The sequence below is a fragment of the Rissa tridactyla genome, chromosome 10 (genome assembly GCF_028500815.1).
Source record: "Rissa tridactyla isolate bRisTri1 chromosome 10, bRisTri1.patW.cur.20221130, whole genome shotgun sequence".
Taxonomy (NCBI): Eukaryota; Metazoa; Chordata; class Aves; order Charadriiformes; family Laridae; genus Rissa; species Rissa tridactyla.
Window position 1 is genome coordinate 15,466,934 of NC_071475.1, and position 13,823 is coordinate 15,480,756.

The 13,823-nt window shown below is 43.1% G+C and overlaps 1 protein-coding gene across 1 annotated transcript in view; it reads left to right on the forward strand.

Annotated features, from left to right (window-relative positions):
• GRM7 (glutamate metabotropic receptor 7) overlaps positions 1–12,257 on the forward strand; it is a 275,098-nt gene extending 262,841 nt beyond the window's left edge. The window contains exons 9-10 of the mRNA XM_054216198.1: positions 6,527–6,773; positions 12,187–12,257. Coding sequence (XP_054072173.1) covers positions 6,527–6,773; positions 12,187–12,257 — 318 coding nt within the window. The remainder of the gene's footprint in view (positions 1–6,526; positions 6,774–12,186) is intronic.
• Positions 12,258–13,823: the final 1,566 nt, after the last annotated feature.

The window sequence follows — 13,823 nt, forward strand, 5'->3', positions numbered from 1 at the left end:
TTAAAAGAAAAGGGAAAATGCTCTCCCTAAGCACTGCTAAAACCTGATCTAGGAAGAGAGTTTTGTTGTGTTTTTTTTTTTTTTTTTTTCCCCCAAACTGCTCTATTCTCCAAAGGGCACGGCTAAATGACAGCTTGAGCAGATTATGATGCTTAAAAGGTTGGGGATGGAGGCAGGGGTCCTGGAAGTCGTCAGCAGATAAGCTTCAGGGCGGCGTGGTATTATCTGCAGTTGAACTGGTCCCAACCAAGTGAGGAAAGCCAGTGTATGTCTGTATCCGCGGGAGCCGGTGGCGGGAACCCGGGATGTGCACGGGCTGCTGGAAAGCCTCAGTGGGGCATGAAAAGAGGATTACTGAGCCAGGGCGGTAAAGAGAGCTGACAGGACTGCTTCAGACATAATATTTTATATTTCTCAGACAACAGAAGTGTACAATCCTTGTGGAAAGACATGGTTGCCCGGGTAAAGTTGCCGTTGCCTGAAACTTCCATAAATCAAGCTGTCTAAGGAAATGAGAACGGCGTTTGCTTTTACAGCTGGGTTGAGGCTGGTTTTTTTTTTTTTTTCCAGTTGGGTGCTTTTTTTTTTTCAGTTAGGGGTGCTTTGTGACTGGAGATTTTTGTACAGCGGCATCTGCCCTGGGTCCTGGCCGGAGGTCACCGTAATAACGGCTGGTGTTGCTCTATGAGAAACGGGATGTAGCCCCTTGCAGCGGTTTGGGTAACGAATGGCCAACGCCTTTGCTGGAGGGAGAAGGGCAACGGTTCTTCCTAAGTGAAGCTGATTTGAAGTCAAAGTACCAGAAGCACAGGTTTCACTGGAAAACAGATATTTTCCTTTTTTTATTCGCCTTTAAAATGATGTGGTAACTTCAGTGAGGGGGAACACTAGACACTAAAATGCCTGAGAACACATTTATATTCACGTCTTTTTACTTCCCATATTTTTGCAAACGTATAATGCAGCAGGAGCTAATTTTAATTTTTATTAAAAAAATGTTTCTCATTCTTATATTTGCACAACGTAATGTGGAGAATGAGATGAAATCTTCAGATGACCTGGAAGTCTTCTGGGAGATTTATAAACTGTCTACTTCATATGTAAGAACATTTGTTTTAATTCCCATATAAAAGTGAGATAAATTGGTTTGTGATAACACGAGTCCAAAAATATCTCAAGTTACCACTTTATTTCCATATTACAAAATAACACAATTCACTGCATAATTAGAAAGCTGAATTAGATAAAAGGAGCAGTTGCTCCTGATTAGACTGTGAATGCAAAGCATTAGCCTACAAAAAAGTATTTCTCACTCCTAAAGAGACTTTTCTAAGATCTGCAGCTATAAGTTCTGTTATTATGGCCCAGCAGTTGGAAATCTATCCACTGGGTTAGCAAAGGCCAAAAGTCTTGATCCTGCAGCGCTTTACTTCTGAGAGTAATCCTAGCTCATGCAAAATCGTCCATCGATATCATTTGTTCTATAAAAATTGCTGGTTATTAGATGTGTGTATTCAAGACCAGTGAAATTTTCTCTCAAGGTTTTGAAGGTAATTTTCATCATTTGCATGAATAAAGCAAGAATCTGGAAAACATAGAAATCTAAAATTCAAATGGAAATCCTTTATGTAAAATAAATGATAAAATCTAGGTGCCTTTGCATGTGAATGATATCCTTAGGGTTGAGTTTTCTCCAGTGCACTGCTTCAAAGTCTGATGCATTTGTAACAGCAGTGTGTTAAGTTTAATATTAAGTTAAAATTTGACAAAATTCAGAGTCTACTTGAGAGAGAGAGGAGGGAGATGTGAGTGAGGACGACCCTCCAGAATGACTTGGTCCTTACGTCGTAGCAAATGTGGCTCCCAACCCTCCATGGGACTGGGCTTGCAGACACCAATGCGGCATTGATTTTAGGAAGCTTTGATTTCCACTGGCAATACTTAGCTCAATCCCAGTTCTCATTCATGTCGAGTTAGAGCATCTGTCACTAAATCTGCATCTTAATTTCTTAATTTGATCTCAGGTTTGGAAACTACCAGGTTTCACCAGCCAGCTGTAAAAGGCATGCATGAATTATTAGACTCCCATTGTCGGTTAAATCTTATCCTTTGTATTTTAAGTCACCCATTTGCATTCATCTAAAATGCTTTCCAAGAGTTTATCAGAAAAAGTGAAATAAGAAATGAAATAGCTTCATGTAAACTGCATTTTTATGTTTGACTGGTAAAACCACATAGCAGAGATAAAATACATAAAACTAAGGCTCTGCATAATAAGCATATCTATTAGTTTTCCTTATCTTTATAAAGCTCCCATTTGTCATGAGAAGCATTGTGTGTCACTCATCTTGCCTTGTTCTACAAAAGCTCTTTTTTCCCTTTCCTTTTATCTCCCATCGGCATTTGCAAGGTAGGAAACTTTGCTGGCGTGGTGCTGCAGAAGACCCCCTTCACGAAAGAACCGTTTAACCTTCAACCCCTTAATAGCAGAAGGAAATAGAAATTAATAGGGGTGGACCTGCTGGAAAGCAGCTCTGAAGAAAAGGATCTGGGGGTCTTGGTAGACAGTAAACTATCCGTGAGCAAGCAATGTGCCCTTGTTGCCAAGAAGGCCAACAGAATTCTGGGCTGCATAGGGAAGAGTGTGGCCAGCAGGTCAAGGGAGGTCATTCTCCCCCTCTGCTCTGCACTGGAATACTGCATCCAGTTCTGGGCTCCCCAGTTCAAGAGAGACAGGGAACTACTGGAGAGAGTCCAGCGTAGGGCAAGAAAGATGATGGAGGGATTGGAGCATCTCCCTTATGAGGAAAGGCTGAGAGAGCTGGGACTCTTTAGCCTGGAGAAGAGAAGGCTGAGGGGAGACCTTATTAATGTTTACAAGTATCTAAAGGGTGGGTCTAAGGAGGATGGAGCCAGACTCTTTTCAATGGTTCCCAGTGACAGGACGAGGGGCAATGGGGACAAGCCGGAGCATAGGAAGTTCCGATCAAATATGAGAAAAAACTTCTTTACGGTGAGGGTGACAGAGCACTGGAACAGGCTGCCCAGGGAGGTTGTGGAGTCCCCTTCTCCGGAGACTTTCAAGACCCGTCTGGGTGCAGCCCTGAGTGATGTGCTCTGGGCAATCCTGCTTCAGCAGGGGAGTTGGACTAGGCGATCTCTAGAGGTCCCTTCCAACTCTGAAAATTCCGTGGTTCCATGATTGATGTCTCTGATCTGCACTTGTTCTTACCTTCTCTTCCTGAACAGAAGCGTTAGTATTGCATACGCTACTCATCAGCTGCTCCAGCAGTCAGAGAATGCCACGCGTAGGTAACAAATACTTCTACTGAGGCTCCTTTTGAAAACTTCTTGCTACATCGTGCTTTTAAAAGTAGCTCTTAACTCAAAATGCATCTTTCCTTCTGCTTTTCTAGGATTTTTTTTGTTGCTGTCACACACACCGTGTCTATGACTATGTGCCTGAGTGTGGTGATGAAAAGTTATTTTGCTTAACTGACAAGTTCATCAAAATTCCTATGGGGGGTTGTTGTTTTCCATGCTGAAGAAGACGTGGGATTGGGTGGAGAAAATCTGTACTCAAACATAAATATTCTATTTATGTCCGTGGAACATAAACAACTAATTATGTGTGTGATACTGGCACTGCTGTGCCATTAGCTTTTTTTTTTTTTCCCTTTTTTTCTTTTTTATTAATTTTTTGCCCTGTGGCCCAAATTGCTGCTTGCTGTGTGAAGGTTTTTATGTTCTCTAGGAAAGAGAATCAAGAGTTAGTTGCAAAACATCACCATGCATTTTTCACCGTATGGCTACTTGAACAGACTTTCTGTGAGTCGAAGTCGTTTGAGCTAACTGCTGAACAAAGCACGGCTTTGAAGTACCGATGATACGTCTTCTGCATTTGTGACAGAGCTCTTCTCTGACGTGGATCTTTTCTAACCTTGAGGAAACGTAGATCTCACTCAGTAATACTGCTGAGTAGGTGTTCGCTGCCTGTCAGGTTTAGTTGCATATCTTTTGTATAGAAACAGAGGTAATTATTAAACATGTTTTACAGAGCCGCATCCTTTTCAGACCGAACCAGGACGACTGCAGACATTATTTAAGGAAGCCTTTTTCCCAAGTATTAGCAGAGAGATGCGTGGTCTGAATACAGAGCTGGCAACCAGACGGTCCCTCGGTGTGGTGTCGTTTGTCAGGTGTGCAGTCCACAGCATCCTCCTGGCCTTCAGGGGTGTTGGTGCCTGCAGCTCCTATAACAATTGAAGCAGCTTTTTATAAAATAGAAGTAATAATTACCTAACTTAGCAAGGATAAAAGCTGGTAGTAAGTTACAAACACATTGAAGAAAAGGAGGGTATCTTCTTGTTTATCCTTCAGCCCTTAAGCGTTATATTTTATATATTTGCTTCTAGCTATTAAATTTGTTTAATAAATATTTAAGTCTGTGTTATTTATATCAATGCAAAGTACTTGACCCCGATTGAGCTGCAGATGATTTATGTGAACATAACTGAAAGGAGGATCAGCTCCAAGGAAGCAAATGCATTGTGAACTGTCTTCTCTTTTAAATGTTCTTATGAGACAAATAGACATAGTGCTTATGTACAGAGAAATAAAGGTATAGATTATTTCTCTGTAGTGTAACGACATTTAACTGCAAGGTATAAGGTGAGGAATAACCAGCCACGTAGCAACTGCAGCGAAGAGCAGGAGGCAACAACGCTACCTGAGTGCGAAAAACAAACGTCGTGTTTCACAGCGGTGCTGTAAGATAAATTCAGAAAATAATCCTCCAGCGAGGAGGCTTCAGTAGAGCAGCAGACTGGGGCTGGAGCCTGGCATCTCGGTGAAGCAGCGGGTCGATGGCAATGTGCAGGTTAGGGGGAGACAGAAGGGCCTGAGGTCTTCCCCGTGCTTGAAGTTGGGAGAAATTACCCCATTATCTGGCAAAGACCAAGGGGCAGCTGAAACTTCAAAAGGCAATAACTATTTAAATACATAAAAGAAGATAGCAGAGGGTGTGGTGGCCGCCTGCTCTCCGTGCCACCAGGAGAGGACAATCAGCAGCTTCACTCAGGTGCAGACCGAACGTTTTGGGGACCTGAGCGCTCTGCCAGAGCTTGGTGAGCAGGCTGTGAAACCTCCCGCTGAGGGTGGGTTTAGGACGAGGGTCGCCAGGGTGATCTGTCGGGAGTAGTTCTGGTGTGAATGGCGGCTTCTCAGGCAGGGTTTAGGTGAGGCGACCCCTTGGGCTCCCTCCCAGCCTTGAATGGTGTAACTTGGCCCAGCGTCTCTCTTCACCAGACGAGGTGGGTTATGTCCCACTGTTGTTGATTTGGCAACATTTCTGACATCATCAGTGTCATTTCCTTCTGATAATGAGTAAACAGAAACTGAGAAAGCACTTTAGTTTCTGCTTGTGTGCATCTGTATGGAGACTCATCCATGCACAGCACGTTTTTTATGCTTTCTGTAAGGTATTTTATTGCTTCCAGTGGTGGTCTTAATCACTATAATAGCAGCTGTTATGTAGCTATAACTAGCAAGGCTGGAGACATTCATATTTTTCTAAATATGGGAATTTGGAAATACCTGGGCAGTCAGCATTTTACTCTGCCATTGTGTTTATTCATGGAGTTTTTCCATCAGAAGTTCAGGCTGATTAGCACTGAATAGGAAGAGAAGAGGAAATAGTGTTCTGAAGAAATCACCCTCAATGTGTAATGATTTTCCCATCTATATGGATTTACTGTATATTTAATTTTTGAAGAGGATCCACAGAGACTTTGCTCCCTCTTCAGCTCCCTCACACCTGTATTGTGCCGTCTCCGGGCCTTTTAACTGTGCCTAATCCTCTTAAGTTGCAAGAATTGTTCTAGTTTATCTATTAAGTGTGTCCTCTGAAAAGATAATTTAAAAAAAAAAAAAAAAGGCTTTTCTCCCCCTGTGTATTTGCAGAGTACCAAAGAAACCTTGTGGTTTCTTTGAATACTCATCTTGTGGCAGCACCCGGTCTCTGATTGCATATATGCTATTTTTTGATAATAAACATAGCTGAATGTCATGAGCACACAAATCATTTCAATGAATTGTAGAGAAACAAGGTATAGTAAAAACAAAAAAATCCCACCTTCCTCAAATTTTTTTAAAAAGTAAGATTTTTTTTTTTTTTTACTAATCTGTATTATTATAGTGCCTCAATTTAAATTGATACCAGTGTTGCTTCAGTCCAAATCGGATCTTCACTCTTTAAATAAACAAATGGAAGCTATACCATAAGGATATAGTAGAAGTTATATCATTAAGGACACTCAAAGCCTCCAAAGAGGCTGTAGGTACATCAGGTAGCTGATGTGGTTTGGACCTCACGGTGGTTTGCAGTGCGCAAAGGTCTCAGCTCACACATCTTCAGTTGCAAACTGATTAAAAATTGCTTTTAAATGGTTACTTAATGTTTGAAATACTACACCCTTCTTCCTAGTCATCTTATTTGTAATAGTGTCTCATGTGTTGTGTCTCCTAGCTCTACATACAAACTACCACACTTACAATATCCATGAACTTAAGTGCTTCAGTGGCCCTGGGGATGCTTTACATGCCGAAGGTGTACATCATCATCTTCCACCCTGAGCTAAACGTCCAGAAACGGAAACGCAGCTTCAAGGCTGTGGTGACAGCAGCGACCATGTCGTCACGGCTCTCGCACAAACCCAGCGACCGGCCCAATGGCGAAGCCAAAACGGAGCTGTGTGAGAACGTAGACCCAAACAGTAAGTACTGCCCACCTTCTGTTGGATGGCTGGCTGGGGGGGTTCGCAGGCTTTGACCAATATTTGAATTTTAAGGTCTTTGTATTATTTGGTCTTCTCAGTTAAAGATTTTTGGTCCCTCTTGTTTTTTAAATTCTCTGTTTCCTCCTCGCTTTTTTGCCTTGTGCCGGTTGGCAGCAACTCCTCACAAGACGTTTGGTAGCTGTGAGTAACTCCTCCTCCTTTCCCTCCTCTGTGAGTGAGAGATCAGCAGCATCCTTGAGCTTGTGTCCATCCAGATCCTTCTGCCTGTGTCCAACTCCAGCCTCCCTAACCCTGGCAGGTACAGTTTCCAGGACGAAAGGAGGGACAAGGACCAAACTCATTGATAACTCCGTTAACCTGAGTTACCGTTTTGTTTCTTGCAAAGTTTCTTTACAAAAATCTCACAATCCTTGAAGATTCCCATTTAAGGATTTTATCCGGTCCTATAAAAGTGAATGCAAATCTCACCACTGATTTAAAAGGAAAAAAGATCGAAAAGATGCTTCCAGTTTCCTTAATGTGCATAGCATGGTATATTGTAGCACAAAATTACATACTGAGGCCATCAAATTTGATTTGCATTTGAATCTGGAAGGAGTTGAGGAAGGAGACAGCTGCACAACTTTATAGCATATTGGAAAGGTTTAGACATGTCTGCAGTTTTTATGAAAAACAGATCTGAATGTGGAGAAATGCCCTTTCCTTGCCCATGATCTGTTCATCCATTTGCTGCTGAAATCCCTGCCACTTCTTGCCTATTAACCGCTGCCTGAATATCTGCCTCAAAGCAGAAACTCTGCTGTCAAAGCAAAGTGGAAACAGCCAGCAAATTATTGACACAGCACTTTTCCTCCCTTTATTCACCTCTTGAGTGTTTTTCTCTGATGTCTTATCATGCAGGTATACAAAATATATTCCAACTGGAAAAACAAAATTTGTCTTTAGAAAACGAACTAGCTGAACTAGCTGAACTGTGATTCCGACATGAGGCAGTAAGGAAACGCGTCTCATAAATTAAGGGCTGTATTATGCCTCCTCCCATCATACTGAATAGAGCCCTCATTGCAAGAGGAAATAAATATATTTCCCGCGTTAGGGTATTACCCAGCAAGAGTGAGAGCCGCAGAGTACTCTGCCAAGTCAAATTTCTGGCCCCGGTGAAGGAGCCCCTTCCACTGGCCCTGGTCCCCCCATCTCCTCTTTGTGGGGCTGCTGCTGCTGAGGTCCATTCCCCTGACCGCTCCTCCAGGTGCTCGGGCAGCACCGCCCCAGAGGCAGCCCTTCGGAACAAGGCTTTGAGGATGGAGGGAGAGAAAGGAGGAGGAGGATGGAAGGGGAGGAGGGAAGGGGATTTAGAACGTGTGTGTTGCTGAACTGCATTTCACTAATTGCTGTTCTGGTCAAGTGGGTTGGATGGAGTTAGCTTCTCCAGAAAAATCAAAACCTAAACATTTCTAGTCAAAGCACTTGAACAACAAGAAAAATAGAAAAGTTCTGATGATGACACGTTCAATGCAGAAGCAGAGGTAGACCCCCGTGGGAACTACAGCTTGGGGCTTTCCGACTCTGGGCTTCCCCTCCTGGTCTCATTCTCCTGTGCTGCATCTTATTGCTGTTTTCTGACTTCTGAGAATATTCCCCCCCTGCCAAAGAACAGTCAGATTTTTCCCTGGGAGGGAGATACATTTATTAAAAAGAAATATTGCTCACTTAACCCACCGTATTCCTGGTAAAATACATTATTTTCACCCAGGACTATATACTAGAATATGTTTTTAAGAGGCAGGAAAAGTAAGGGACAGAATCCCTGTGCTTGCCGAGATCTACCAGTTTCTGCCTTAAGCACCCAGTGGTCAGTCCCGGTTTTGTTAACACTGATTTAAAGCTGGGGTAACATCCCCTGGCAACGAAACCCGCACAACTTTGGAATTAGTGTGCGCGAAGGAAAACTGCTTTCCCTGAACTCATCTGCTTACACGTAGGATTCTAAAGCATATAAATTTGTTTGTTCAACCTAACCAGTCAGGAAATGTGCGATAGTATTAATTTATGTCTTTCTCCAAGTACTGGGCTTTTACATTTTTTATGGTTTGGAAAATAAATTTTCTTTTAAATCTTTCAATTATTTTCATGTATAGTACCATCTGTTCACATGATCAGCTGCACCTACTAGCACTATTTCATTCCCTGGATATGTGTGTGAATAAAAATTATTAGAAAGTCAAATGAAATAAATTACTGCTGTACTTAAAGTGTTTGGGTACATTTAGTCCCAGTGTAGGCTACTACTGCAGTTAACGGGAGCTCTCCTGTAGTACTCAGTAGGTTGTCAGTCCACCCCCTAATAAGGCAACATGTATGTCTACACAAGTAATTCACTGAATACCTGAATTGAGTCTCTTTTTAAAAGATGTGAATATTTTGTTTAATAAAACGCTTGCAGTTCCGCTTTTAGGTGGAAAAATTGAAAATAGTAACGAGCTCCAAAAAAAAGCAGTTGTCATCCAAGCAAAACTCTTCACGTTTTCACCGAAATTTTGAAAATGGTCTCTGTAACTAAGAAAGGGTTTGATGTTTTCATAGCAATTTAAGTGAGGAGCACAGGGGTGGGAAGTCCTGGTTGTTTGTTCTGCTCCAGGCTCCTTTGAGACTGTGTGCTTTGACAGTCTTTGAGCTGTGCAAAGCTAGCTTAGATGCGCATCTGGCTTCGCTACCAAGGGTTTTCTTGTAAGCGCAAAAGTACAGTTGGGTTTCCCAGTTTGATTTGCTGTTGTATTTCCTGGGTATGCTGCTGTTCACGGCTCGCTCAGGTGCTGGAGACCGGAGTTGCCATTTCTATTGAAAATACGCAAATATTTCCTATCTCTTAAGAACCGATTAACACTGAGCCAGCCATGTGGGATTCAGGTACCTCCAAACATTGGGGAGTTTGGTGACTATGCCCAAATTTATGGCCTGTCCTGCGTATATGCCAGAGCCAAAACCTAAAGCAAAATGTGGATCGTTTTAGAGAAAAATAGCCTTGAAAAAAAACCTCCGTGATGTAGTAAACTTTAAAAGAATGCCTAATGAACTGGAGGTGGGCATGTAAAACTGGAAGGCCTATAGATACCTGAGTGGCTTCCTTAGAGCAGGTGGTCCTCAGCAGCGGCGCTGAGCATCGTGTGGAAGCGCTGCACACGACTCTCGGGTGATCCGCAGGAATCCGAGCTCGGAAAAAATGTGCAGAGCACTCAGGAGGGCTGGGCTCCAGTGCTGAGGTTTAAGTGTGAGTATAAAAGAAGAAACTGCACTAACGTGGGAGGAAAGTCACGTGAAATGCAGTGACCATGTATCCCACCCACCAGGAGGAACAGGGGCTCACTGTGCTGCAGCTTTTTATTTAGGATATATGGGAAGCAAGAAATTTCACCAGTTGAGCTCCCCATGTCCTGGGAGGGCTTTTGTGCTGAATGGGATATATTGAGGCCAAGCTTTTCAGTTTAAAACTGCGTTACTTATGAAAACTCTCTCAATCATTCCAGTTCGCCATCTGGCATGTACATGCTTTTGCTCATCCAACGGCTTTTTCCTGCTAATACATGTGTTTGCAGCAGATTCAGAGGAGCAGAATTTGGTGCACAGCAGCTTCCATCTGTGTAACGAGTTCATTCTGCTCTCCTGTGTCTTTGGTCGAATTTCACGCTGCTTGAGAAGACACTTCTCATCAAGCCTGAGGCTGAACACATAGTGAGTGTTTCTGCCTGGTTTTCTGCTTGTGTTTCCGCTGCAAGAGCAGAGTGTCAGACTAGGAGAGAAACATTTGAACCTCCAACCCATACTTAACTTATATTGAGATTTACACATAATTACTCCTTTTCCCTAGCAACTTGTTTTAATTCGTGGCTTTACCAAAGAGAGCGACAGGGAAATCAGCCTCTCGGTTGTTTGGTAATGAGGAGGTTGTGCTTCTGGCAGGCTGGAGGAGCAGACCTCGCTGGAAGGGCGTTTGCTGGTTTGGAAGGGTGTTGCATTTCCCTCCTGAAGCAGCCACGGGAAGGAAGGCGAGCTGCCCAGTGTGCCTCTTGGGAGCGGCTCTTCTGGGAAGATGCTTTCTTGCAGGAACTGGGGTAGGGTCTTTCGGGACTTGGCAGCACCGGCAGTGTTGGTCTTCCAGTGGCCACATTCCCAATCTCATGGGGAAAATCTCATTCCAAACCCGCCCTTTTTTTTTCTCCGCTATACCAATACAGCTCTGAGATCACGATGAGTATTGCAGAGTACGCAGTAGTAGACAGTACCGATCAGGGGCATGGAGCATCCCTGGGGCACTGACCCAGTGCGTCAAAGTGGCAACTGCTGGAAAGACAGAGCAGCTCCTGGGGGGAGACCGCTTTCCCCAAGGAGTTAGTTGAGAGTTGTTGAGAAGTGGCACAGGAAAGGTGTCACCATGGGCTAGCCAGAAAAATTTAAGGTCTAAAAACTTAGAATTTTCAGTCTAATTTTCAGTAGGGTTATAAGTTTGTGGACTTCTAAGTTAGCAGGTGCTTCTAAGTTAGCTATGTCTGGAGACATATTCAAGACGATATTTATTTAGCATTAAGTAGAATTGACTTGGCAGTTGACTCAGTTTTCAGCAGTGAAGTGCAATTGCTGCCAGTTGTCCCCAGACAGACCAGGCTTCGTTTGCATCCATTTTAAAACAGCGCGTTCCTGTGTGTTGTGAGCCCTTCTCTATCGCAAGGGCAGCGAGAGCAGCGTAGATCCACCCTCGCTGTTCTCCGTGTGTTGAGAACGGACGGTGACTGTGTGGGTTCCCCTCTGGAAACTGTGGATAGTGCATGTGGAGCGCAAGCGTCTCCGGGCTCGAACAGATGTGCAGACACCGCTGTGCAAACGCTCCGTGCTGTGCTCTGGTGCGTTTGTGTGTTTGTTCATGTTCATCCTTAGCATCGCTGCCGTGACGCTGCATATCCCATCGTTCTGAAGCAACACCCTAGAATGGTTGTCGAAGATGCCAAGGGACCTGAGAGTGAATGAATGGGTGAGGAAAGACTGGGGAGTCTTAAATTAACTTGGGTGAGGAAGGACTGGGGAGTCTTAAATTAAAGCCAAATGGTCCAGAGTTTGTTCAGGGGAGAGTAAAAAAAAATAAAAAATCAACCAGACCTGCTCTTTCCTGAGCAGCTGCTCCCATGTTCAGAGGTACCTGAACTTCTGCGAACTGGTTCATTTATTTCTAGCCCCGAGTTAATTTCGTGAAGTGGCGCCTCTCGGCTTTCCACTATCGCTGCTCTAATCTGAGCTCTTCAGTTGGATTAATGTCGCGGCCTCCATGACAGGGCAAAATTTGAAGAGTTTCTTGCGAACAGACGTATTATACATACCAATGTATTTACTTTTCCTGTAGACTGCATACCACCAGTAAGAAAGAGTGTTCAAAAATCTGTTACTTGGTACACTCTTCCACCTACTGTATAGCTTTTGCCTGCTTTCCAAAAAGGTAAGGAAAAATCCAGCTTCTTATTACTTTATTCTCAAATTATTATTATGGTTATCATATACATGACTAAGTGAGGAATGTGCATTAGCGCAGCTGTGTTAAAACAAGTATCTAACTTAAAAATTGTTCACATATCCATTACCTAAAGCTCCCATGTGAAGGGGTTGCTTTGGAAAGGGCAGACCCAGGACCTGGGTGGTCTTAATCCTTGTGCTTTGCCCCAGCGAAACAAGGGCCTGGTGGTCTTCTCCTTCCCACCGGTGGAGGTGGGTCCCAGTAAAGTATCTACGTTTTGGAGACGTAGATATTTGGTAACAATTTTAAAAAGGAACAAACAAATCATCAAAAGTTAATTATGGCAATCAGATCTAACAACTAACAAAATACTTTCTGAGTCATTTCTAGCAGCTTTACCAGCAGGGTTGCTTGGCAGCATAAAAATAAAGTTTGCTAACGTGTGAGCAATCTCCTTTACTCTAAAATTATAAATGGCTCAAAAAAAGGTTGCAAAATATATATTTTTTTTTTATTCCACTGTGGGTGATCTCAGTGAGCACTCCTGAATAACCACGAGTGAACAATTTTTGAGGGCTGGCTTTTTCTGAGTGTTGTGTCTGCCTACGTGGTGATCTTGTGAGCTAATTTTGTATTTGTCACTTCATCGGCTTTTCTGCTGAAATTAGGGGAATGAGATAGCATTTGATATTGGAGACAATTAACCTACTGTCGTGGTTTGGGACTCTAACAACCATTAATAATTATTTCCCGTATCTTCAATTCCGTGTGCGTGCTCAGATGTCTTTGCCCACTCCTTTGAGGTTTTGCCCAGGTATGAGAGGTGCTGGCCTGGTTTCTGCAGTACTGTGCGGTTGGTGCCAGAAGAAATTGCCGTATAGAGCCTTCAAAATGTTTAGCTGAGCTCTAATAGGTGAGACCTTATATCAGCAAAGGTGGGAATGCTGCTTGAATTGGGTCTCGTGAGTCATAGGGAAAAAAATACTAATATCATTAGCTGGTGTAAATTGCCACAGCTCCAGTTTCAATTTGACCGGAGTTCTTGCGAAGTGTTCAAATTGCTTTTTATTGTATTTGAATCGTGCCCATTATTCTAACTTACACAGCTCGGGCAGAAAGCCTTATTTAAGGTGTGAAGCTCTCTACGAACATCGGAATGACCCGCCTCGGCGGAGGGCCCGACTCAGAAACGTTGATGGTGGCTGGTGTCAGGGGAAATATAACAAAGTAGTGGGAGAGGAGAAGGGGCCACTCAAGGCATTATTGCAAATCAAATGTGAAAGAGTAAAGGCGACTATGAGAAGATGAAATTGCTGAAGGAAGGGGATGAGAAGAATAGGGGAGAGATGGAAGACACCCTAAATCTAAGGAGAAATCACTTTTTTATATAAAATCTAAAAACCATTTAAAATTTAAAGAATTAGGAGCTCTCACAGATTTCTAAAAATTAAAATTATTTTTTCCATGTAACGTTAGTGTATAATGTCAGGAATTGCTCTCCGCAAAGGCACACGATTTTGTCATCCAAG